General features: G+C 44.0%; 1 protein-coding gene across 5 annotated transcripts in view; it reads left to right on the plus strand.

Moving 5' to 3' along the window:
• Window positions 1-27,394, plus strand: part of WWOX (WW domain containing oxidoreductase) — a 946,355-nt gene that overhangs the window by 598,984 nt on the left and 319,977 nt on the right. The window contains exon 9 of one of the 5 annotated variants that reach the window (XM_072819208.1): window positions 2,440-2,578. The exons of the other annotated variants lie outside the window; for them this stretch is intronic. Coding sequence (XP_072675309.1) covers window positions 2,440-2,559 — 120 coding nt within the window. The 3' untranslated portion in view covers window positions 2,560-2,578. Of the gene's footprint in view, window positions 1-2,439; window positions 2,579-27,394 lie in introns of those variants that run through there. 5 annotated transcript variants of the gene reach the window in all.

Raw genomic sequence — 27,394 nt, forward strand, 5'->3', positions numbered from 1 at the left:
AGAAATGAGAACCCTTCTTGAGTTTTCCAGGGAGCCGACTCTGAAGGGAAGCGTATCATGCAGAACTTTTCATTTTAGGCTCGCTGCCTGTAGAATGAAACTGGGAAAAAGTCAAGTTGACAGGCAGCCGGACGAGGGTCTCAGCTGACCTCGTGGAGAGCTCCAGTGCTAAAGGGGCCCATGACAGTGGTAACCACCATTGGGCTAACCTAGCGAGGCCTCTGTACCCTGCCTTGACTAGTTGTTGGGCAGCTGCCCCAAGAAGGATGTGACTCTGTGTGCAGTTGAGGCAGTCCTGGAGGGGCTGACAGCTGAAGGCCCTAGGCCTTCCTGGAAGGGAGATCTGGGCCACACACCAGTGTCTACCCACTTGATACTCCAGCCCTGCCTCGGCCCTCTCACACCATTACCTCCTCCAGCACACAAAGCTCTCCTCTTTGGGGTAGGACTGGGGTGAGCTGCTCTGTAGCCCTGGTCCATCCAGACTTTGAAGTATATTAGAAAGCCCTGGAACAAGGCGCACCTGGATTCGAGTGTTGTCTTTACTACATAACTAGCTTTCTAGCCAACACATTAACTGTGCGCGGCCTTATTTTCTACTTCTCTGAAATGGAGCCATTCAATCTTAATTGTAAAGTTTGCTTACGTCTAAGTGAGAATCTGGCAGAAATGCATTAGCATGGCAAGAGGGAGTATAAAGTGTAGGTTAAATGCATGGGATAAGAGCAGGAGTCAGGAAGCCCGGGCTGTACTCTGGTTCCTAAATTGAATGTCCCTGGGCAAGTCACCTAATCTCCGGGAACCTCAGTGTGCTCTGCTCGGATGGAGAGCTGTTGTGAAATTTATATGGGAAATTACATGGAAATTGGAGTGGGTGAGGAACGCAGCACTCTCCCAGTCCCACAGTGCTCATTATTCCCTCTCTAAGCATTTACTCTTGTGCATTCCCACTCACTCCCACCCACCAGCCCAGGGCTTAGCTCCTTCCAGCATCTCCTCAGCATTGTGGGTCCTGGGGAAAGTGAGCCAAGCTCAGCAAGCAAGTTGTAGTGAGCGGTCCAGTCAGCCGCTGTTTATTAATGCCTCTAAATGTCTTCAGTGACCTCTGTGTGCTTGAGGACCACAAGCCCCTAGCATTTTCATCCCTCAGGGGAAGCTTGGAGGCATCTCTGATGACGATTCAGGGCTCAGGGCTTGTGAAGCAGTGAGACTTGAACTCAACCCTGGGTCTGCATCCAGGACTAGTAATCTCTTATGCTCTTAGTTTAGTATCAATATCTGTAAAATTAGAGTGATAATGTGGTGGAAACAAAGCAAGTATGATCTCTTTCTTATTTGCAACCTTTATCATTCCTTGGACACCTCTGAGCATCTGTTATGGACTTGTGCTCTACTAGGCATTCCAGATGCACAAAGATACAGGCCCTGCAGACAGAAGACATAAGAGAAGCCCCCAGCCACTTAAGCCCACGTGCCAAAATAGAGCAGGAACCACAGTGGGTGCCTGTATGTTTTAATGGCCAAAGAGCCAGTTGTGCAGTACAGGGATGTTCTTTCCCACATGTGAGCTGAAGCTTTGGCCACCACAGACTTCGCATGCCCAAGACCAGTGGAAGTGGTGCCATCAGCATGCTGGAAATAATGATGGTGCCAGATAGACCCAAGGGTATTGTTTGGGGACACCTAATTCACTTTTCCATCCTTAAAATCTTCTAAACTGGTGATCTATGAAGTTCTACTTGGCCCCCTTTGTATTAATAAAGTTGACCACTGACTACCTATCCAGGCAGTTTTTCTGTGGATCAGTGGAACAAACTCAAAATTAGTGTTACCTCCCACCCAAGATATGCTGAGAATCTCAGTGAAAGTAAAAATAGTGAGCCTCTCCTCAGGAAAGTGCATTCTGTTTTAATACTAACCACACTGCCTGTCTGAGTTTCCTTGGGCTGCCATAACAAATCACAACAGATGAGGCAACTTCAAGAAATAGAAATTTACTCTAGTAGCTCAGGAGGCCAGAAGTTCAAAATCAAGGAACCAGCAGCACTGATTCCTTCCAGGGAGCTCTGAGTGAGAATCTGTTTCTTGCCTCTCTCTTAGCTTCTTGCGTTGTCGGAAACATTGACGTGCAGATGCATCCTTGCCTCCAATCTCTGCCTCTGTCTTCACATTACCTTCATCTCCATGTCCCCGTGTGTTCCCTTTGGTCTCTTATAAGGATACCAGTCATTAGATTTAGAACCCATCCTAATCGAGTATGATTTCGCCTCTATCCTTTATTATATCCACAAAGACTCTATTTCCAAATAAGGTCACTTTTTGAGGTTCTCAGTGAACGAATATGAATTCGGGGGAACACTATTCAGCCCATTACACCTCCTTACACATGTGTGGGTCATTTCTCTCAGCCTTTCTCACTTGGCATCTTCTCCATGTCAGGAACTGCGGTTTCACATCTACCCAGCCATCCCCTATGGTGAGCCACATCTCTACCTGATGAGCAAAAGAATAAGAAAAGTGGAGAAACTGAGACCCAGACACACAGACCAACTCGCCTGAGGTTACCCAGCTAGTCACGATGGAGGCCGGGTTGGAAGCCAGCCAAACCAGCCAGGTCACCCAGTTTAGCCTTCTTCCACCCTCCCATCCATCCCAGGGCGTTTTATTTTGAAAACCCAAAGCCAAATAAAGCAAATGAATTGCAAGTTTGTGAAGTGCTGCATTTCCCACCTTTGCCCATTGTGTCGTCTTAACAGTGACCAGAATGTTTGTCGTGCAGCTGCTAGGAGGGCTGTTCACCTCCAAAGGTGTCACAGGGTCAGTCTCAGTTGACCCTGAGCCCAGTGGTACTTTATACTCATCTGTTGACATGTTTATAGTTTTCAAAGTTGACTTCAGGAAGCACCACGGTGTGTGACATTTCACAGATGAGGAAGAGAGGCTTGAGGAGGTAAGTTGTTTGGTGGGATTTAAACTCAAATCTCTGTATTTCTGAAGCTGGACTTAGCCTTTGAGAAAAGGCCAAGAAAGTACTCAGAACAGTGCCAGACACAAAATAGATGCTCAGCAAATACCAGGGAAGATTCAGGCTTCTGAGTCCAAAGTATGCCATTCCTATGTTCAGCTCAATTTTTAAATTTTTTTTTAATGTTTATTTATTTATGATAGTCACAGAGAGAGAGAGAGAGGCAGAGACACAGGCAGAGGGAGAAGCAGGCTCCATGCAGCGGAAGCCCGATGTGGGATTCGATCCCGGGTCTCCAGGATCGCGCCCTGGGCCAAAGGCAGGCGCCAAACCGCTGCGCCACCCAGGGATCCCCTCAGCTCAATTTTTAAATATTAAGCAAACAAATAAAAGTAAACAAACAAACAAAAGCCTCTTTGGTATTTTCAAATAGAAAAAAACAACTGGGGAAAAAAAAAACAACTGAAAATCCCCATTTCCTAACAAAAATTTAAATATTTTGGAAATAAAGTCTTCAGAGTCTAGACGTTGACCAGAACCAGGAAGCACAGTTTTCCAGCTGGGTGGCATATGGTTTGGGATCCTGTGATGGCCTTCCCTCCTAGAGCGTTAGTTACCTTGCAGGCCAAAGCTTTTTATAGACACCATCGTTGTTAAACCGACACCTAGGATTTTTAAGCTGGAATCCAAGGGAACCCGAATGTTGGGGAAGATTCCTAAGGAAGCCTGTTTTCTCTTCGAGGATGAAATGAAATGGAAAAATAATCCCTAAGAGGCAGCCATTTGTAAATTAGGAAATGAAAGGGGCAGAGGATCCTAAAAAGGAACATCATAAAGGGGCTCAATTAAGCAGAAGGAAGTGGAAAAAGAGAAAGGGGGCTTGCATGTTGTTTGTAAATTTGCGAACAAATTCTGTTACAGAAATATGGGACTCATATGCAACTAGAAAAACAGGGAAAGGCCTTTTATTGCATGCTTAGAAGTTTGAATACACTTTCAGTAGCTCTTCGTTATCTCAAATTAAATCTTAAATTGAGCTTGTGGTTCTGTGAATTAATACCCCGGCCTTTCAGCCCCGCTGCTGAGGTCATTCAGATCTAATGGTGGAAATGGTCACAGGGTCAGCCCCTGGTCGCCACCGTATAGAAACGCCTTAATGATGCCAGCAGATGTTTGCATTCTGCAGCTGGGGCGGCTGGGGCGGCTGGGGCAGCGGGGGACTGGGGCAGGGGAGGCCCTTGGCAATCACATTATTGTACCAGCGGCCTGCGTGAATGAGGAAGTACGGAATCCCACGCCATCCCCCCCCATTCCACGTTGGAACAGGAGGCAGGTGCCTCCTAGAACAGGGGGAGATGTGAGGGAAGCCGCCGCCACCTCAGGGTTTACGGTGGTGACCCACCTCTCGGGATGCCCCGGGACAGGGGCCACCTGTCCATGTCAGCACAGACCTCATTCGAGAGAGATTCCATTTCTCTGACATCACAGACACTGTTTGGTAAAACAGCCTGGCCCCTGGTGTCAGGGAGTTTACATAAATGTATGCATCGATCGTTGCAGACGTGTGCATTTACTGATAGCGGAGAGCAAGCTGGTGTGAAATAGGCCAGAATGAGCATTTTCAAGGAATTCCTCAGCTTTGCTGTTTCTCCCTCAGCCCCAGTCTTCCTCTGTAAATGGAAACTGTCATCCTCGATACCCCACAATGGGCCAGACACGGAGCCAGGTTTTAGAAGCCATCCCTCCTTAGGACTAGCCAGCCAGGTTCAAGTGAATTCCCCCAATTTTACAGCTGCTGGAAAGGACGCCGGAGAGCCGGAGAGCTCGTGGTTAACAGCTTTGTCAGGGGATTTGGCTGCAGGTGTCTCTGGGGGTTGCAGCAGCTTTACTGCAAAGCCCGGTAAGCATCATCGAAAGGCTAAAGGAATGTGAACCGGAACAGCTGACCCTCTAAACCAGTAAGTGCTAACATAGTTGAGCACCTGCTGGGTGCCAGGCCCCGCGTGAAGAGCTTTACACAATGACGGCAGGACAGCCTTTGGAGGGGAGGTGTGCTGGTCGGGCCCATTTCACAGATGAGGATAGTAAAGATCATTGGCATAAACTCACTGAGAAAGTGGTGGGGCTGAGGCGTGTGTGACTCCAGGGCCGGGTGTATAGTTTCTAACACCCAACTCTGTTCTCCAGTTTTTTTTTCCCTCTCAAGCATCTCTTGTTCGCTCCTCCACCAGGGAGACTTGTGGGTGAAAGAACCAGGAAAGGGCGGGTCTGCGGGAACCAGGTGGAAACCATAGCCACCGGCCCGCGTTGTCTTGGGACAGGAGCCAGGCACATGCCCGCCTCCTTGTTAGGAGTGGGCTCTGGGTGGATTCATCTGCCAGCGTGAGGGGGCTGGGCTGGCTGACAGGATGGGGGGGACAGAGCCACAGTGGAAATTGTCAGGTCGTGAAGGGGAATTAGCTTCTGGGTGTCAATAGGTGCAAATTGCTGCAGGCATTGGCAACTGGGAGCCCTGGTGTCTCTATTAGCTCCTCAGGCCATGAGGCCTTAATGACACCCCTGCCAACAACACAAGAGGCAGCCTGTGACAGTAGGGAAGAGGGCTGCCAGCTAATCCAATCTGAACACCCCACCAGGGGCCTGGGGACACCAAGGCCTGGCTCCTGCTCCCTTGTCACAGCCACAGCAATGATGACAATAAAAGAGCAGCTTCCAGGCCAGGGGCAAGAGAGAAGGAGGAGATGCTAGGACTCACATTTTGGCAACGCCTGCTACACACAGGGTTCTGACCTCATCAACATCACCGTTACTGTGATCTGCAATCTATGGGATGTCTACGATGGGCACAGCACTGCGCTGGGCACTGTTAATTATCACCGATACATAATTATACGTAATAATTTATAATGCTGTGTCTTATTTATTTGGGTCATATGCACCAAATGCTATTAGACACATATATTAACGATAGCCAATTAATAATAACCAACAATAATAATAACCAATAATAATATTAATATATTAATAATAACCAACATATATTAATAATAACTGTTATTATATGCCAAGCCCTGACTATGCTCTTTATCAATTACACTATACTGTGTCCTGGTTAAGTTTTATTAATTGCTGTTACCATCATTGTCTCTCATCCTCCAACCCTGTAAATTGGGTACCATTACTATTTCTGTTTTATAAATGAGCCACGTGGGGTACCAAGAGCTGGATCTGAAACCAAGTGATGGTACTGTCCTTTGAGTAGTGTTTTCTGTGTTCCGTATGCATACTTCCATTTAATCCTAAATCAGATTAGAACCGAGCTTCCCAGACATCACAATGCGTCAGGATCACTTGGGGCTATTTCTCAGACCTCATCTCTATGTTTCTGTAAGATTTAGTTGGTCTAGAATGGGACCCAGGAATCTGAGTGGTTAACCAGCAGCACAGGAGTCCTGTTGCTAGTGATGCATGACTACATCCAGAGTGCAGTACGTCTAGAGCAAGTGTCAGCAAACTGCGGCCCGCGGGCCAAATTCAACTGACTGCCTCTGTTTTAAATAAATTGTGATTGGAATGCACGCAGCCTTGCCTGATGGATGTCCTTCTGTCTATGGCTGCTTTCAAGCTACAATTTCAAGCTTGAATTGAGTGGTTCCCACGGAGATTCGCCAATCGGAATATTTACTATTTCACTTTTTATAGGAAATATTTGCCAACCCATGGTCTAGAGGATTTTCTAGAGGCCCAGGCCTGCGTTGTCAGGGCGTTGCAACCACATGAGGCATAAGCAGCAAAACTTAAAAAAAAAAAAAAAAAAAAAGGCCATTCCTTTAGCCTGCACCAGGTTCTGTGCCGAGGATTCTGGGATCATTCCCATTCAATCCCCTGATAGGTTTATGGGTCACTGTCCTCCCCAGTCCAGGGAAATGGAGACTCCCAGAGGTTGAGAGTACCTTTGGGTCTCACAGCATGTGAGGGCTGGAGACAGAATCAGAACTCCGAATTCCAGAGCCTCTCCCTCCTGCTAACATCTTTCTTGGGATATTTTTGTTAATAAGCAAGCTGGTGGCACCAGAGCGACCCACTCTCCTCCTAACACCGGCTGGTATACATGGTGGTCAGCAGAGGTGAAATGACATGAGGTGTGGGCTTCAGCAGCAGCAATAATGACAAGAGGAGGAGGGGGAGGAAGAGGAATGAAGGAAAGAAAGGGAAGAGGCAGGCAGGCAGGTATGACAACATTGCAGCCATTATTTCTAGATGACAGGCATATGGTATTATGTTATTTTCTCTACTTTGGGATGTGTTCTAAAATTTCATAATTAGTATCCAGCTATCGATTTGTATATATCATATATTTGTGTGCACACACACAGTCTTAATGTCTACTTGCTCCAAAGAAAGTACCACACATGGCTCGGGTTTTCCTCTGTCTCTCTCTCTGTACACCCCCCACCTCTCTCTCATTCTCCCATATCTCCCCTGCTCCATGTGCCTTTTTTTTTGTTTTTTCATTAAGAAAATGGTAGCACCGATCTGACTATTTCCCTGGCTTTCTGAAGAGGCCTGAGAATTACAGTAAACAAATTACCCATTACCAGGGAAGCCCTGTCCTCCCCCCACCCAGCAGATTCCCAGCATCTTCTTTCACCTCTAGGAGATATTCTCCAAGGTCACTAAATTAAGCCTTCAGACAATCGAAAAATTGAATCTCAGTACATCTATTTTCCTAACAAAATTTCCGCAGCGCCGATTGGGGCTGACAGGTGCGGCCGCGCAGCTTTCTGGGCTGTTCAGGTCGATTTGGCCGAGCGGGACGGCATCAGCTTGTATTGGAGGGAACATCTGAGCAGCTCAGGGCCCCCTGGGAGTCACAGAGCTCCTTCCCTCCTTGCCACTGTAAATGACTATTTCTGTCGTTCTTGGAGCTTCCTTTCCTCCTCCTCCTCCAGCCCTGCCCTCACCCCCAACAGTCGCCAGGTCAGGCGTCTCGTCTTCAATTATTTATCAAAAAGGCCATCGCAATCATTGCAAACACATTTACAGGTATCTGGAAACCGTGTTCTTTTTAAGGACACTAATGATGCAGCCATAATCACGATCCCTGTTGGAATAGAGGGACAGGATGTAATATTTGGGGAGTGCAGGCTTTGCTCCAAGCCCCCCAGGCCTTGCAGCTGCCACAGCCTGGCTGGTGGAGGGACTTGCCGAGGTGGGGACCACTCAGGATTTGGAGCTCAAGGAGCTGAGCTCTCTGACAGCGACTCGGGAAGTCAGGTCCTCTATCCTGGCTTCATTTCCTCATCTGCAAGCTGTGTCTTAGCCAACACTTTTTACAAGAACACACTTGCACTCCTGGGGGTCTGGGACACCTCCTGAAGCAGCCCTCCATGAGCCTCTAAGATTTACCTTCAAAGCTCCAGGAGAAGCCTGCATCCTATTCAAAATATCTATGTTCTTATATGTGTAAAAATGATGTGTTACTTTGCTTAGCTAAGAATAAAACCAATGCTCTAGGAGGACACATTGAGTTTATCCTGTTGCTTTGGGTGCCCACTGACACCCCACCTGGGAGCCCAGGTCCCCAGCTGCACAATGTCCACACTGTTGACCTCCACAGTAGGAGGCAGGCCACATGCTGATTAGGCATAGGGCCTTGGGCCTGTCACTTAAACTTTCTCTTCTTGACTTTCTGTTCATCTAAGAAAGAGTGATCATAACACTATGTATATTTTTAGGACCATCAAGAGGATCCAATAAGATAATTCTTATAAAGCCGAGAGCATCATCCCTGGCATATAATAAGTGCTCACTTAATTTTAGCAAAAATAATGATTACTACAATTATATCTAGAGCTTTAAGGAGCATCTGTCTGTAGCACTGCATGCCAAGCCCTAGAATAGAATTTCCCAGAAAGATATAGGAGCTGGTAGGGCTGGAGGTTGGGGATCCCATGTCACAGGTCCTAATGTTGTCAGTCCCTGTGTAACTTCTGTTTCTCAAATGGCCACCCTCTTGGTCATGGTGATAGCTTTTTATGTTGCTTCTTTCTCTTCTTCCTGGATTCATGTACTCATCCCTGCATCTTTGTGGCAGTCACCAATAGCTGCCTAACGAATTACCCCAAAATTCCATGGCTTCCAACAATAAACATTTATTTACTATCTTAACAGTTTCTCTGAGTCAGAGATGAGGAAGTAGCTTAGATCAGTGGTTCTGGCCTCAGGTCCCTCGTGAAGCTGCAGTCAGGCTGTGGGCTGGGGCTGTAGTCTCTGAAGGCTTGATGGGGCTGGAGGTGTTGCATCCAAGATGGCCTGTGCACCTAACTTTTGGCAAGAGGCTCCCATTCTTCACCATGTGGACCTTTCATAGGGCTTCCTGGGCATCCTGATGATGCAGCCACCGGCAGGTGAGTGATGTCAGAGAGAGCACAGGGAGGAGGCCACAGCACCTTTTAGACATCAGTCTGGAACATCACACACCATCAGATGCTATAACTCCAGCTACATTCTGTTCATTGGAAATGGGCCAGTAAAGTCCATATTGAAGGAAAGGAGAACCAGCATCCACTATTTGAAGGGGGATGTTGTCAAGGAACTTGTGGGCATATTTTTTAAATCACCACAGTCTGCCACTTCAGTACCCCCTGGCTCTCTTGAACACCTGACAGGTTCACTGGTCCAGTGCTTGGAAAAGGCATGAACTGTGGGAAAACGCCGCTGCCCCTTCCCTCCTCGTCTGGACAGAAAAGCCATCACCCTTTCTGGGGTGGTTCTGACTGGAAAGAGGACGACCCACAGGGACCATCTGCAACAGTGCAGTCAGGAGAGTAACTCCACTGGAGGAACCTTGAACTCCCTCCATCATATGAACTTCTCCGCAGACACATCACATCCATTTATGATCATTACAGCACTGGCTCGTGAACTCACCAATTTTATTTCCTTATTTTCCCTCCTGAGAGCAAGAAACCTGCTTTGAAGAATGCCTGCTTTAGACAGTGCAGCAGGTACCCCGATTGGTGTCTTCAACTGAATGAATGATGGGATACCAAAAAAACAAGTGACTGGGGTTAGCATTTTCTCTGTTTTTTTATTTATTTTTTTAAAGATTTTATTTATTTATTCATGAGAGACACAGAGACAGAGATAGAGAGAGGCAGGGACACAGGCAGAGGGAGAAGCAGGCTCCATGCAGGGAGCCTGACGTGGGACTCGATCCCGGGTCTCCAGGATCACGCCCTGGGCTGAAGGCGGCGCTAAAGCGCTGAGCCACCCGGGCTGCCCTTCTCTGTTTTTTTTTTAAACATGGGTCATCAAGTTACACCTTGATGCACTGCTTCTTCCTCCAGTGAAACCCTGATTCTCTCTTCTCTTAGCAATCGAATCACCTCTTCTTCTCCTACTGCCTCCTGTCCCTCCCTCTTCATTTTCTTTACTGGGAGGAAAGAAAAGCAGAGCACAGCACCTACAGCATGCAGGGACAACTTTGGGTGATTATAACCCAGTTAGGCTCTCAGCTTCTGGGTCTGATTTGCTGTAACTTCTCTTTCGTTCCTTGACTACATGTGTGTTCCTTTCTCCGGTGGATTGCTGGCGTGTGTGTGAGAATTGCAACACTGGGCGCCTGGGGGGCTCAGTCAGTGAAGTGTCTGCCGTTAGCTCAGGTCACGATCCCAGGATCCTGGGATGGAGCTCCACATCAAGCGCATTGGGCTCCCTGCCCAGGAGAGAGCCTGCTTCTTCCTCTCCCGCTGCCAGCTACTCCCCCTGCTTGTGCTCTCTCTGTCTCTCTGTCAAATAAATAAATAAATAAAATCTTAAAAAAACAAAAAACAAAAAAAGAATCTGCAACAACATATGTATGGTACTTAGAGTTTTCATAGCAATTTGCTGAGCATTACCTGTGTACATCCTCTGTAAGATGGGTATGATATACCCGCTTTGCAGATGAAGAAACGAAGGCTTATGATGATCCAGTAAGTTGCCCAGAGTTAACCTAGCTCATAATTGAAAGAGGTGGCCCTCAAGCCAGAGTCTGCTGGCCCATAAATTTCGTGGTTTTGCACAGTCCCATACAGGCAGACTGTAATGTCTTTGAGGCTGGGTATCATGCCTTTGGCATCAGTGTCTTGCATATATTAGGGAGGCGGAATATTACAGTTGAACGAGTGACTACGGGAATGAGTGAAGCAGCCCTCATTCAAGTCAAGACGCTGCTCACACAGGCATCCCAGAGTTTGGCTTTCACATGTGCCTCAGTTAAGGACATCTGCAAGTTAGTATTTTGAAGCCCAGCAAGACCGAAGATGCCGTGGCCTGAATAACAACGGGATGCAAACGCTCCCCTCTTCTCGTAAATCTTGTAAATCAGCATTGTCTGTGCCGAATGGGGGCCTGTGTATTGTGGTAGCGAACATCGAGAGGCCCAGAAGGCTGGTCTGGGACGGCGTCCCCATCGAATGCTGCCCTGTGCTAAGTCTGCAGAATATTTAAATAAGGGGTTAATTTATAAAGTGAGCAACAGGAAAGTTTCCAGGACTGCTGTGCGCGCGTCTCATAAATCGGCACAAATTGAATCTAGCTTTCTGTACCCGTCAGCTCCTAGGTAAACCAAAATTTATTGGGAGGTGTATAGGTTGCCATCCAAAGAAACATAGTAAATGAGAAAAGCGTATCCTCAGGAGGTCTGTAAACAAGGTATGAAGGCTGGCGGATGCAACCGGGGTCCGAAATGTAAAATCCCCACTGCCGTGGATTCGGAAGTACAAGTGTAGTTTGTCACACGTGGAGACTGGGTTCCAGGAACCCTTGTTCTATTCCTGAGCATTGCACTGACTTCTTAATAGACTAAAGATTCTGCGTATCGCCGGGAGAATTTATGGTATGGAGGGTGTGCAAAGAGGAATGCCAACCTCAATATTTTGCACGTGTCAAATTAGGAGATTAGTTTAGCCAGAACCAAGAATGTTATCCAATATAAAAACGTGAAGCTTTCGCGTGTATTAATATAATGACTATTTATAATAATCGTGTACACATGCTGCATTAGTCTGCGCGATTGTAATAGCAGTTCGTGTTTATTGAGGGCCTACCATGAACCACAACCTGTGCTGAGGTTTTTACAGACTTTATTTCCAGTCTTTTCAAGGACTCGATCCTTGCAGGGGGTTTCGTTTCGTTCATGTGTCCATTTTACAGAGAGGAAAGTGAAACTCCAAATACGAAGCCCAAGGATTTTTGGCTAACATATGGATGTGAGTCGATTTATCTCATTCCAAAAGCTATTCCTCGTCTTCTAATTCTTCTTTTCATTATCCAACATTGCCTCTCATTATTGCAGTGCTTCTTATTATCTAGAAAACAAGTGCCAGCATTCTGGTAAATGCCTTTGCCTAGCCAAATTATTTAATACTTTAATCTAGCTTTTATTCTATTAGCTACAACATTCAAATTGATGTGAAAAAAAAATGCCCTCGGATTCTCTAAAACCGACATATTAATAACTGTCACTTCCTCCTGAAGGGGGCCAGCAACAAGCATAGCTTTAAAATAGGGAAACTTCCTTTAAAATAAAAAGCATCCCTGAGCATATTGGTGAGCAGTTGATGAAGCAGTTTCTTCATCTTCTTCTACGATGAAGAAAGAGAAAGTGGGGTTCTGTTGGACACACCGTGAAAGCAAACAGTATGGACAGTTAAGAAGGTTCACACAGTTTTTCATATGCAAGTCAGCTTAGGACCTTATAGCCATCCTATTGGCTAAACCAATTATTATGCCTGCATTTTATAAAGGAAGAAACAGAGAAGTTAAGTGACTTGTCTAAAGTCACACAGCAGCTCCAGGATTTATCCTTCACTAGTTTGACCTCATGAAGAGGTGGGCAAACTGGACCAAAAAGAGAAAAAAAATTTGTTTGTTGTTTTTAGATTTTACTTATTTATTCATGAGAGACACACAGAGAGGGGCAGAGACACAGGCAGAGGGAGAAGCAGGCTCCATGCAGGGAGCCTGATGTGGGACCCGATCCCGGGACCCCAGGATCATAACCTGAAGCCAAAGGCAGACGCTCAACCACTGAGCCACCCAGGCGCCCCCAGAAGGAGAAATTAACATGGCAAAATAAATGAATAAAGCATTGCCAAAATATTGCCAGGAGATGTATAGAAAAATCTCTTGGACTCCTTTTAGTAAGAAAAGAGGCAAAATTCAGATCTGATCATTCAGTATTCTTAGTGTTTTTGTTTCTGACTTTTCAGGAAGGCAAGCATCTCACTTAAAGCCTCAGATACATTTTAGACAAGTGTCAAGAAAGCATAAAGTTCTTTTCCTACCTACGCTGCCCCTCCTTCAGAGCCTTGTTATTCTTGTTCCCTTCGATGTATTTCAACTCCAAAATACACTGTGACATGAAAATTGTGTATTCAGATTGTTCTATTGATTTGCTGAGAAAGTGACCTTGTATGTACACATGAAAATGAAGAGATCTATACCGCCTGGCCTCTTTGTAAGGATATGAAAACAGTCCCAGAGAACAGGTATCCGTTTCACACCGAGCCTCCCTCTTCCTTTGCGTAGACCGTGAGCACCCAGGGAGGGGGCTTCTCAGAAGGCTGTGCAGGTGTGGCCTACATGAGGACATTGGCAGAGGATGAATGTGGGGCCTGGAATCATGTCCTCCATTTGCAAAAGCCCATGGCACTGGCCAGAGGTAGATTCCCTTTACCATGTGGCCAGTGGCTTCTACAGGACTGGATTTTCCTTTTGCTAACTCACCCAAGGGTGCACCAGCACAGACCCAGCGGGCAGCGTCCACCACTGCAGTGAGCAGGGAACCCACTGTGGTACTTCCAGGCACCTCCACCACTGCCACAATCAACACATCACACTTGTAGATGGGAAGGAAAGGGAATGAGCATCCCTGATGTCCAGGCACTACACCAGGGCCTTATAAATTCAGTGCCTTGTTTAATTCTCCAAAAAGCCCTTGAAGTGGGTGGCATTAGGCCACTTACCGGGTACAGAAAGTGAGAAGCAGGGATGTTATAGCAGCTCGCCTAAGGTTAGGCAGCTTGTAAGTGGCAGAAACGAGGCTGGAACCCAGAATTTTTTATCTAAATTTCAGTCTACTTAACTATTCTATACATCTGAAGCCCCTGTGGTTTGGATCCCTCATCACAGGACTGAGATGAAATAGAATTTCTTAGCTTAAGGAGCCAGGCAGTAGATGGGCCTTTGCCAAGCACTCCCTATCCCCCCTAGAATCAGGGGTTAGCAGGAAGAGAGGAAAGATGGGAGACGAGGCACAGAAGAGGAGAGGTTGGGGAGAGTAGAGGTTATGCCCCAGAACGTAGATGCTGCTTCTCCATCCTACACAATGGAAACCAGAGCCCAGGGTATATATTAACGAGACGTTCTAGAATCACAAATTGCTCTTTGCAACTTAGGGAAAAGAAGAAGAAGGGATAAAAAAAAAGAGAACCAGCACGTGCAAACTTATAAAACGGTGAGCTGTATGTAAATGGCTTTTATTATAACTGCGAGGCTGCGCCAGAAGACTGGAGCTGCGTAAAATGTCACTTGGTCTTATCACGGTTCATGGAGATTACCTTTCAACGTGAGTTTCATTTCTTCCAACGCTTGGAGAAGCGAACGAGGCAGTGACTCCTTCATTTCCTAATCCTCGCCAGCAACTTGCTTCTTGCTCTGTGTTTTGTGTCATTCTGTATGATACCGCATCAAGGCAATTCATGGTAGCGGTTGAACCAAAAGCAATTTAAGTCAAAAATGGACAAATATGGATGTCATTTATAAGGATTGTTCAAAGGCCTTTGACATTCACTCAAAGCCTGAACACTTCTTAGGAGTGAGACGCACTTTTTTTTTTTTTCTCCCAGCCCCACAAGATTGGAGATTTAACACGGACCGTTTAGTGAGGTGTGTGCATGGTTCTTGCCTAGAAACCATTTCTTGGGAGAAGTGAGTGTTTTGTAAATACCGAGGCGAGAGAAAAGATTGAGTGATTGAAAATCAAAGGAAGGGAATTTCAAGGTGAATTTGTATTTGTTGTGTTGATTTATTTGCAGTGATAATAGCCACATGGATCACATACTTTGGGAATATCGCATATGGAGGCATGGTATTACAAGTGTTACATTTAATTTAGTTAATATTCACAATCATAGTGCATAGACATATAAATATTAAGGCAAGTTTTACCATCCCTGTTTTACAGATGAGAAAACTGAGTCTCAGAGACCTACTCAAAGGTACAAGATAAACTTCCCTTGGGTGGGAGAGTTCACTCTGAGTGGCTGCAGAGTTCTTTTTACCACACCATTTCGAGATTCAAGAACCTCTGGCAAAATTAGAAGCCAGCAGCCCTGTGTTGGCCATGTCCATCTCTCTCTGTGTCTGGGGAGCTGGGGAAGGCAGGTGGCTTGGGAGCCTCCTTGTTGGACTCTGTGAGGCTGTGCCTTTGGAATGTAGCTTTTCACGTTCTGTGGATGGTGGAGAAGTGGAAGAAAGCAGGTCAGGGAGCTGCAAGTGTGCTTTGTTCGCCCCCAGAAGCAAGGCTGAGTGTCATCAGAAAGTGGCTAGTTTAGCCATTGCACTGCAGAGTTATAGAAACACTCCCCGAACCCCAGAAGTGAAGGAGCACCTCCCAGGAGAAGAGGCGCCTTTAGTGGCTTCTAGAGATTGAATAATACAGACAACTCTTGGAACAACTGAGTCTTTGAATGGTGAGGCTTTACACATACACACGGTATATTCTTTGGCTGCAAAAGAACAGTAGATGACTGGGGATGAAAAGTCAGTCCCAAAAGGTTCTATGCTGTATGATTCCAGTTACATAACATTCTTGAAATGACCAATTTATAGGAATGGAGAACACATTAGGATCGCCAGGGGGTAAAGAGGAACAGGGGTGAGTGGGGTGACTATAAAAAGCAACAAGAAGGGACCATGGTCTCTAACTTGACTGTAGTGATGTCACTTTGCTGGTTGTGATATGCCAGCCTACTTCTATGAGTTAGTACCCTGGGCAGGAATCTAAGTGAAAGAGAACTGGGATGGCTGTATTATTTCTCACCACTGCATGTGAATCTACAATTACCTCGAGATTAAAAATTTGATTTTAAAAAAATGACAGAACATTTCGGAAAGAAATTTAATAAGAAAAAAATTTAAATCACTCATGAGCCCTCTACCCAGAGAACTACCATTTCGATTTTGTTGTGTGCTCGCTCTCTCTCTATCTCTCTCTCTCTCCCTTCCTTCCTCCTTCCCTCATCCTCTCCTGTTCATACATACAAAATGTTGTTACACCTTGTCTAGCTCTAGGCTTCGTAACATTGAACTTTTGCATCTTCTCAGGGAGGTCTGAAGGCTATGTTTAAACCTGCTGCTTTGGCATTGATTTTGATGAACAGGCAGCGATGAGCTTGCCCCTCCAAGGAGCTGAGGAGCTGTGCATAAGGAATAGATGCATTTTATGAGCAGAGCTGCAACCACCCCCTCCCCCCAGAATCACTAATAGGTGTTAGGATTTTGCAATAAATATTACTTATGGCTGTTAATTGAACTGAATCCCAGATTGTCAGGACATGCTTACTTTCTCATTTTAATTTCTCTGGGTTCTCACAGTTATGGAGGGGGAATACAGAGAATAAGGTTAGGTTGAGGGGGCAGCATATCCGATATGTAATCATCCCTGGCTGATGTTCCTGCCAAGAGTCATACTTGGTTAGGGACACTAAAATGGTGCTGAGGAAGTGCATCCAGTAGCACTCCCATCCCCACCCATGGTGCACTGGAGATCATTTCTCCTGGCTCCTTTGCTTCCAGGCTGCTTGGAGTGACCTCCCACCCCCAGGTGCTGGCTTCATGTCTAGGCAAGTAAAAGCAGAAAACCTAAATTATCTTCCTTTTATTTTTTTTAAGATTTTATTTATTTATTCATGAGAGACATAGAGAGAGAGAGAGAGGCAGAGACACAGGCAGAGGAAGAAGCAGGCTCCATGCAGGGAGCCCAATGCGGGACCCGATCCCAGGTCTCCAGGATCAGGTCCCAGGCTGAAGGTGGTGCTAAACCGCTGAGCCCCCCCGGGCTGCCCTTATCTTCCTTTTATTGCTGCTTATTAGCTGAGTGATTTGGACAAGTTTCTTCATTTGCTAACCCATCACCCCTTGCCTCCCTGAGCCTCAGTCTCTTCATCTTTTTGGTGGAATTCTTAAGTTACTGTGTGTTTGGAACTTCGGATAAATTGACACATGTGAACATGCTTTGCAGATACACAGTTGTATTGAATAGTAAGTTATCATCATTATGGAATAGAAGGGTCCCCTTGTCTACACTGCCTCCCAGCTGACCCTCATTGTGGACTCCTAGAATAATTATTCAGTGTAAAGTAATTACCATCACTAATCCTGACTATACACATGCATAAGTCTGTGACACTGTACAAAGTCTTGAACTTCCCTGTGTCTTGCTTTTCTCATCTCTTATTCTTATTTTAAAGAGAGACTGTCACATGGATTAGGTGGGAGGAGGTGTAAGGCATAACACAGAGTAAGGACTCAATACATCTTTGATTGACTAATTCAATAACCCTCCAAACAGTAAATGCCAAAGAGCTCATGGCTGTGCAGTATAGGTTATAACAGAGGGATGGATGGTGGCATGGTACCACTCCTAACGAAGTGTGTCATTTAGTTTTTCTATGGTGCCAATGGTTTATTTTGCATTGTCTGAATCAGCATGAAGCAGGATTCCTGTATAGTCAGTCTCGAGGCTCACTATCTAACCTGGTGCCTCCCCACCTATAATGTGCCTACAAATCACCGGGGGCCCCAGGATCTTGTTAAATGTGAATTCTGGTGTAGTAAGTCTTGGCAGGGCCTCTGTGTTTCTTACAAAGTAATGAGCTTGAGGTGATACCACACTTTGAGTAGCAAAGGTCTGGATGTAGTTCTCAACAGAGCAGCAAATCTTAGAAATTTGTGGAAGCATTTTTGGTGGTCTTTGGCATTTAGTGTTTGGAGTCCATAAATCCATCATGTGATGCTATGGACAGTCCAATACAATAAAGAATTACCCACATCCTGGTAACCCGCACGTGCCATTTAGACCTTTATGTCAGTGGAAAAACTTATTTGCAGTGATCGGAGCCCAGAATTCACTCTGCTTTGCACAGGAACACGTGTACTGAATCTCCTAGAAATGCAAGTGCCTTCTAAATCAAGGAGATCGTTCAAAACTCTACTAAGATCTGGTCACCATCTTGAAAAATCATGCAATGTTTCATAGTAGTGAGTCACCATAACATGTGGCATATCTGCATTTGTAGCTGTTATACTCATGGTGATTAAGCAGTAGTGCAGAGGAGCTGCCTGCTACCAGCTCATGTGAGCAGATTTTTTCCCATTGCTTCCTAAATCTGCATTCCATGATGTCATGTTGGTAGCACAAGATTGACGGAAGTGAGAGTATTTACACCATGGAAATTGGCAAATGCTACCAATTTTGGTGTATATGTATAAATGTGTGTGTGTGTGTGTGTGTGTGTGTGTGTGTGTGTTTCCTTCCAGAGATCTGGTTTACCAATACTATGTCTTTGTAAAAATATATTTGGTCCTTATTTCAAAATGCCAAATATAAAGAGAACATATCAACAAAATTCTGTTGAATTTTCATTTATGTTTCTCGAATCCAAAGGAACAAGTAGGTGCAAACATTTGACTTGCATTATAGGTTTCTGGTATAATCTTGCCCTTTTTAAAAATGCATATTATTTTATCCTTTTTTTCTCTATTTAAATTTTTTGTTAATTATGTATGTAGATAGATAGGTTATGTTACTCATTAATTTCATTTCAGGACCCTAATAAGGAGTTATAAAATGTTTCTGTTAAACTAAGGGTCCTGAATTGCTGGGCTTGAGTAGCACTGATCTAATTAACCACCTGACAAAACCTGCAGACGTGGAGGAGACCCAGGTCTCCTCTTGGGGAGAACCGGTGTAAGAGTCACATTATAAAGCCAAGTCATCGTCAGCACCTCCCTTTCAAGGGTGCCTGGAAAAAGTGTGCTGTAATCTGGGATTGGAATGAGCAGCAGTGCGTCTCATAAAATAATCCAAAGGGAGTTCATTCTAAAACAAATTCCACAATGCGGGCATTGAGAAAGAGGAGGAGAAGGAGGAAGAAGAGGAGGAGGTAGTGTGGGATAAAGGTGAAAGTGGGTGCAGCAGACTCTAAGATGATTGGGAACACTGTATATAAAATACAAGGAGGGATGAAGACAGGCTTAAAAGAAATATTTTACTCAACAGAAGGAAAGAAATATGGAATAGAAACCTAATTTGCACACACACTCATATACACACACACAGACACCCCCCCTCACAGGACTGGCAGGTGGAGAGGCAGTTTTTAACAGGGCCCGCTATCTCTCCATAGCCTTCTGTTCAGAACAAAAGTGCTACAAACATCACACTAATGCTTGGGCCTTTGCTTTTGGCAACCATTCCTCTTTTACATTTTTTTTGGCACCATAGAAATGTTTCCATAAATAGTGCATTCAGTGGAGTGTGTTACTCTATTACTGTCAGCTACCATAACAGTAGAGGAAAATTCAATAAACATGAAAGCTAAGATCAGAACACAGAAGGCTCCCAATCCTACATCCTTCATGAACTTGTACCTTTAAGGCACGTAACCTTTCTATTTCCTCACCTATGAAATTCTTAGCTTCTAGGTTGGCGAAGCCACCCAGTTCAGTACCTGATTGATAGTAGCTGTCCATGAAATTTAGGACACACTCATTATTACAGTGGCTGTTTTGTAGACTTGCAAAGCCAAGTGCTCCTTCCTACGTTGCTATGATGGGACTACCCAGCTCAGGGCCTGAGATTTCCCTGAGCTTTGGGTGTTAGCAGCCTTTGCATGCGACAAACCCACGAATGAAATGTTGTGATTCTTTGCTATGGAATAATTGGAAGTCACTTGCTCAGCTAGAGCCGGGAATCCAGCGTAAAGGAGGAAGTAAAAATGAAAAGGCATAAATATGTGAGAAAGTTAGCAAATCAAAGTAATTGAGGAGCAAAATAATTCATTCCCTCTCCCTGGCTCAGCATGGATGCAAATGATATATCATTAAGTAAGTCCCCAACACAAAGGCAGCCAGCATAACTGTTGCATCAAATATTTAGCCGGAGCCAAGAGCAATTTTTTTTTATTATGTTTTTTATAAGTTTGATTTACTAACCTTCAGTGCGATCCCTATTTTTAGAGGTTGGCTCATATTTTTAATTTGTTTTCTCTGAAGCACTGAATCCTTACTAGTGTTTCAAGCCGTCCACTCGGTTCCTAATGGCAGAGTAACACTGAAAAGCATAATTACATTTCCTAATTATGTGTAATTAGGCAAAACCCAGATGATGTATTCAATGTGCTCTCAGAATAGCCAGGGGTCAAGGACTGTTGGAATTCACTAACATTTTTATAAATAAGCCAGTGCGTTATTTAACGGTGGGGTCCAAGGTGATGCTGGGTGCCTTGTAGACCAATATAATGGTTGAAATATATAGCATTCATTTATTTAGCCAAGTAAAACATAATTGATTCCCCCACCTCCTTACCCCACTCCCCCTTTTTAGAACCAGTGTTTAGATTTGCTATTCTTAGCCCAGGAGAGGCCCTCTAAACTCAGAACCATAAAGTTCTGCTAACTGACAGCCTAAGTGATATTTATTTTTTCAAAGCTTAATCCTTTTGAAACATGGAGAAATAAATACATCCTCTTATCTACCATATGCCTGGGATGGGAAATAAATTCTTATTTCCCTGCAGTGTGGTACCAGTGGGCTACAATGAATAATTTGGGCAGTCTCACTGCAGATAATAGGGAAGCCTTCTCTATTACCAGTGATAATTATGAATCTCATAATAGAAAACATCCCAAGCCCGAACATCAATCAGGGGAGATAAACAATGGGAAATGATAGGTATACAAAAGGAAAATATGGAAGGAAAGCCCGCAGAAATTCTGGTGGGGTCATAAATCATAGAGTCCAATAATTTCCATGCAATTAATGTCCTCAAATTAAAACATACATTTTTAAAGAAAAATTTTGTACGTTTTTCAGCCCGGCAACTGGATGTCTTATGAGATTCATCTAGGAATTCCAGAGCTGTCCTCCCTCCTGAGTCTTATGCCTCCCCTTGCTGGAGTTGGCTGGAGCCCCAGCTAACAATGTCACCCTGTGCGCTGGCCTGATAATCTCACTGCAGCCCACTGGGAACCATACACGAGGATGTCAGAGCTAGTGGCATCTGACCCTTGGAATCTTTAGCCTTCACCGAGCAACGAAGACTGGCCTATTGAGGCAGGATGTCTAAATTTCTTTACAATCTGAAAGACTTGTTTCCAACCATGCAGACACAGCCCAGTGAAGCACTTGGCAAAGCTACAGACAAATGGAAAACCTTCATTCCAGAGGGTCATGGTCTCCTCCTATTTAATAGCCCCGCATTCATGCACTTTCTTCTTATCTTACTGTCATTTGATCAAGTCCCAAGGTACTTCGAGGGACTTTTTTTAAGAAAATAATAAAGGAATTCATTTATCACAGTGAGAAAACACTGCCTATTAGTCTGCTCTTGCTGCTGAAAATGAAATTTAAGACCATTTGGATAATTTATTTACTGCATCATGTGCAAAGACCAACAAGATTTCTAGCCTTTCCCCTTATGGGTCTGCATGTAGAAATTCATGAACCATGGCCCCCACCGACATGAATTCAAGTGGCATCTTTCCCCTCCAACTCTGTTTAAGGAGCAGGTCAGAGATTTGAGTCAATTGTCAAATATGTTCTAAAGGCCACAAAATGTGCTCGTGGATTTTGTTTTACAGGCTTAATATAATATTTTATAAAATGTATCTTTAAAGAAATATATAATTTTCCCCCCAAAGCAAGGGTTTTCCCATGCCATATAATTTGCTAAGTGTGGCTTTGCTGCATTGTAACCCATAATTTACAGTCAGCCTCCACAAGGCAAAAAATAACTCCAAGCTATGATTAAGTAAGTAATGGACAAGGTAACTAATATTCCCGGAAGGATGGCCTCTCAGACACTCATTTTAAGTGACAAAATGGTTGAAGGTTGAGATGTGTAGTCCTGTACTAATTTAACCAAGTTGTGGGGGAATCAAGAAGCAATATTATAAACTGGCAGATCTGGGCAGTTGGTACATGGAGCTGAGCGTGGATGTTCTCTATGCACATTTTAATGAGCCTGTGCCTCACTTTCCCCATTTAAAGTAAATGGGTTTATGCCTAATTGTGCCACCAGTTTTTCCTATAAAAGAATTCACTTGGAAGGAGTGTCCTAGTCCAGTCTCAACCAATTCTGAGAAGGTGATCTGTGCCGCGTGGATGGAAGAAGCAGGGCCGAGTGGAAAAATCATAGACTTTGGAAGGTTTTGCCTTCAGGAGCTATGACCTTGGGAAAGTTTTTGTTTTGTTTTGAAATAAATTTCAGCTTACCGGTCACAAATACAGTACAGAGAGTGCTATACACCCTGCATCCAGCTTCCACTCACAGGACACATTTTTTCCACAATAAGAAATTAACACTGGCATAATGCCTTTAATTCAATTAAACACCCCTGTATTTGCATTTCACTGGCATTTTCATTAATGCTCTTTTGATGTTTCAGGATTCAACCCAGGGTGCAACTCTGCATCTGTTGTTGTGTTTCTCCAATCTCCTCTGATCTGTGACAATTTCTTAGTCTTCATGTATTCTTGCCATCAGGGAAATACAAATCAAAACCACAATGAGATACCACCTCACACCAGTGAGAATGGGGAAAATTAACAAGGCAGGAAACAACAAATGTTGGAGAGGATGCGGAGAAAAGGGAACACTCATACACTGTTGGTGGGAATGTGAACTGGTGCAGCCACTCTGGAAAACGGTGTGGAGGTTCCTCAAACAGTTAAAAATATACCTGCCCTACGACCCAGCAATTGCACTGTTGGGGATTTACCCCAAAGATACAGATGCAATGAAACGCCGGGACACCTGCACCCCGATGTTTATAGCAGCAATGGCCACGATAGCCAAACTGTGGAAGGAGCCTCGGTGTCCAACGAAAGATGAATGGATAAAGAAGATGTGGTTTATGTATACAATGGAATATTACTCAGCTATTAGAAATGACAAATACCCACCATTTGCTTCAACGTGGATGGAACTGGAGGGTATTATGCTGAGTATTCTTTTATTTATTTTATTATTTTTATAATGACCTTTACACCCTGAGGAATATGGTCAGTTCTTTGATAGAATATTTTCTACTTGGGTTTGTGTGAGCTTCTCCTGCTTATAGTGAAGTTATGCATTTTTTGGCAAGAAGACCCAGAAGAGAAGTGGTCTTCTCTTCTCAGTCCAGCATATCAGAGGACACACAGCATCAAAATGTCTTATTACCAGTGATGTTAACTGTGATCTCTTGGCAAAAGTGTTGTCTTTTGGACTTAGCCACTAAAAATTATTATTTTCTCCCTTTGTAACTAGTAAATATCTTTGGGGGGGGGTACTTTGATACTATTTCTCCTCGCATTTTCATCCACTAAAGTAAGCATCCATCTATTGATCTTGCCTACAATTAATGCTATTATGTTCTAAAGGTGATTTTCTTTATTTTCCTTATGCCTTTTACATTTATTCATCAAATTATTTTCCATTGAAGGCTATCCCTTCTTCTCTATTTATTTAATTATATATTCATTTATATCAGTGTGGACACATGAATTTTCATTTTATTCTATGGGTTATAATACAATAATACTGTTACACATTCTGTCACTCATATTATTCCAGCTTTGGCCACTGAGAGCTCTTTCAGGCTGGCTCTTGTGCCCTTTTGACACACCCCATCCTTTTTTTTTTTTTTTAAGATTTTATTTATTTATTCATGAGAGACACAGAGAGAAAGGCAGAGACACAGGCAGAGGGAGAAGCAGGCTCCCTGCAGAGAGCCTGGTGTGGCACTTGATCCCAGGATCATGATCTGAGATCATGACCTGAATGAAAGGCAGACACTCAACCACTGAGCCACCCAGGTGCCCCTCACCCCATCTTTTTTGAGCACTTCCTTACCCTTTTACTTTATAAGATATTACAGACTCATTTCCTTGCCCTCATCTTGGAATTAAGTGCTTTTCCAAGGAGCCCTGGTTCCTCTTAGTGGAGAAAGGTATTTAGAAACCAAGATCTGAGTGTTAGGTGTGCTGATTACTGCTGGGAATCACTGCCTCCAAGACTTCTCAATGGACAGAGTTTAAAAATATTTGTATGGATACTATCACAAACATACAAACATATCTCTATTTCTGTGTCTATGTGTGTGTGTATTATATATTTTAATGTATTGATATTTATATTCATTTATATGAAACAAAATTTAATTATTTGTTTTTATTTGTATATTATTTTTTTGAAAAAAGATTTTATTTATTTATTTATTCATTCATTCATTCATTCATGAGAGATACAGAGAGAGAGAGAGAGGCAGAGACATAGGCAGAGGGAGAAGCAAGCTCCCTACAAGGAGGGACTCAGTCTCAGACCCCAGGATCATGCCATGAGCCAAAGGTAGATGCTCAACTGCTGAGCCACCGAGGGATCCCTGTGTATTAAAATTTATAGTACAACTATGTATTTATAATACAAAATCTATATTAAGAATATATAAACCCATTTATATATTTTTTAAATATTTTATTTATTTGAGAGAGAGAGAGCATGCACGCATATGAAAGGGAGCAGAGAGAGAATTTCAAGTAGACCTGGTAATGAGCATACAGCCTGACACAGGGCTCAATCTCACAACCCTGAGATCATGACCTGAACCAAAACCAAGGTTTGGTTGCTCAACCAACTGAGCCACCCAGGCACCCCAAAACATACCTATTTTAAGTATGAGTTTGTACTTGATTCCCATCCAATATAACTGAGTTTATTCTTGCTTTTCTCAGGGATACTATTTAACTATCCTAAACCTCATGTTATTTTTCTGTAAGTTGTAGGTAATAATTTAGGACTTGGGGAAAGTATGGTAATTTGTAAAACTAATGAATTATGGAAACAAACAAACAAACAAACAAAAAAAAACACATTTCTTTCCCCTGCTGCATCCAGGCCCATACTCTGCTGATGTTGCTCATCCTCCCATTAAGAAACGGAGTCTGTTTCTCTAGCACTGAGCTAAGTTTGATCAAATGACCTGTATTGGCCAACCGGACCTTAGCAAAGACAGTGTAATCACAGTAAGGAAAGATGGTTGGATATTGGAGTTCACTATCTTCCTGCTTACAAGCCTGAGCCCAGGGGAGCAGGCCTGAGCTAGCCTGCCAGAGGCTGAGAGGCCACATGGAGGGAGCCTTGTTGCTCTAGTGGGTAGCTTGCTGGCCTCCAGACACATTAGTGAAACCATCCCAGAGTCATCCAGCCAAGCCACCAGCTGCGTCCAGACAGGTGAACGAGCCCAGCAAAGAGAGTCAAGACAGTTCTTTTTCAGAGAAAGAGCCCAGCCTATGACCAGAATCATGAATTTTTATTAAAAAAAAAAAAGTGGTTATTGTTTTTGTCCATTGAGTTCTGGCATGATTTGTTATATAGAAAATGCTAATGAATACAGAAGGCTTGGAGATGATGTAGGGAAAACAAATAGCACAGCATCTCTTGTACAAATTGGGCTCTGAATGAAGTATAGTTTTTGGTTATTGATATTGTTAGTTTTAAGAAAAACTTCAAGTTTTGTTTGCCCCCAAATACCTTCCCAGTCAGTCTAACATTTATAAAGAATAGTTTTTCCTAACTGTTGGAAGCAGTCCTTTGGACTAGATCAGTGCCTTCAGAAAAAACCACTGTGAAAGTGCAGGGCTCTCTGTATTTATCAACTCACACCAAGGTAGAGACAGAGCTCAGTAGATTCAGGGTGTTAGGTTTTAGGTAGCGTGAGGAGTGTGAACACTGGGGAACAGAAAGTCCTTTATCTGGTGTTGCCTGAGGGGACTTGGAGCCTGGCCTGGTGGAGAGAGGGGAGAGGGTGCAGAGTAGGAAAGCAGAAGAGCATCTCAGCAGGCCAAATTTAGCCTAATTAACAGATTTGCCTAGGGCTGACCCTGAAGCAGAAAGTGAAACCTTGATCCCTTTGCTCTCTTCCTACCAATAAGGTGATGATGAGGTTGAACCACCAGTTCTCAATCTCATAGAGAAGACTCCCAAAATAGATGGGGTTAGACAAAGAGACCTGTATATTTCTTTCTTCCTCCGAGACTCTGTCTTTCCTTAATAACCTAATACATCTGTTTAGGCAGATTTAATCCTCACAAACAAGTTAGTGCAAAGTGCACTAACTGACTAGCATTCCTGCTAGTCACGATCATATTTCTACTTAGTGGCGGAGGTGCTAATAACCTTTTGCTGAAATAACTTACAAAGGCACAGTTGCCTTGAGCAGCAGTAGGACAGATGGCCCCCACGTTACTGTGGTTTTGGTCACGTGGAGGAAGGTCAGCACTCTTGGCACCGCTTCCCAGAGTCTACTAGGCATCCCATGGAGGACACGCTCAATCTGTATAGTAACCCACTCTTAAGTGTGCAGCTCTCCTAGCTCTGGTACCCTTCTGCCCACCCACTCAGGGGTCATCACAAACCTTTGTTATCATTGGGAGCTGTCGTCCATGACTAGATTGCCACTGAGCTGTCCATTGTGAGGAATTAATGAAGTCACATGAAGTTGTCAAAAACCACAGCCAAATATTAAGAAAGGCCTTCCATGGCAAACATTATGACAAAACTCAATAAGCTTGTTTTTCTCTGTGGACTAGATTTGTAATCTTGATGCAATGAGCAAAGGAGGAATTTTGCATTCTTCGTTACCAGATCAAAGAGACCTCATAGAAAATAGTGTGAGAGCTTGACTTTTTACTACAGTTTTCACCACCAGTTCCTACGTGTGTGTATGTGTGTGTAAAATACCAAACAGGAAATTGAAGGAAGGAAGGAAGGAAGGAAGGAAGGAAGGAAGGAAGGAAGGAAGGAAGGAAGGAAGGAAAAAAGAAGAAGAGGAAGGAGAGAAGAGGAAAGGAAGGAAGGAAGGAAGGGAGAAAAGAAAGAAGAGAAGGAAAAGGAAAAAAGGAGAGGAAGAGGAGAGAAAGTAGTAATACTCAAACAATATGTCATTTAGACAACAACCACCATTAATATTTGGTTAATCCCATTCAAATTCCCACCCCTCCATGAATGGGTTTAGGTTTTTCTTCCATACTATTATTTATGCTGAGTTATATTTGATTCTATCTCCTGAGTATTTCACTTAACATTGTTGCACAAGTGTTTCTCCCTATTATAA

The sequence above is a fragment of the Canis lupus genome, chromosome 3 (assembly GCF_048164855.1).
Source record: "Canis lupus baileyi chromosome 3, mCanLup2.hap1, whole genome shotgun sequence".
Lineage (NCBI taxonomy): Eukaryota > Metazoa > Chordata > Mammalia > Carnivora > Canidae > Canis > Canis lupus.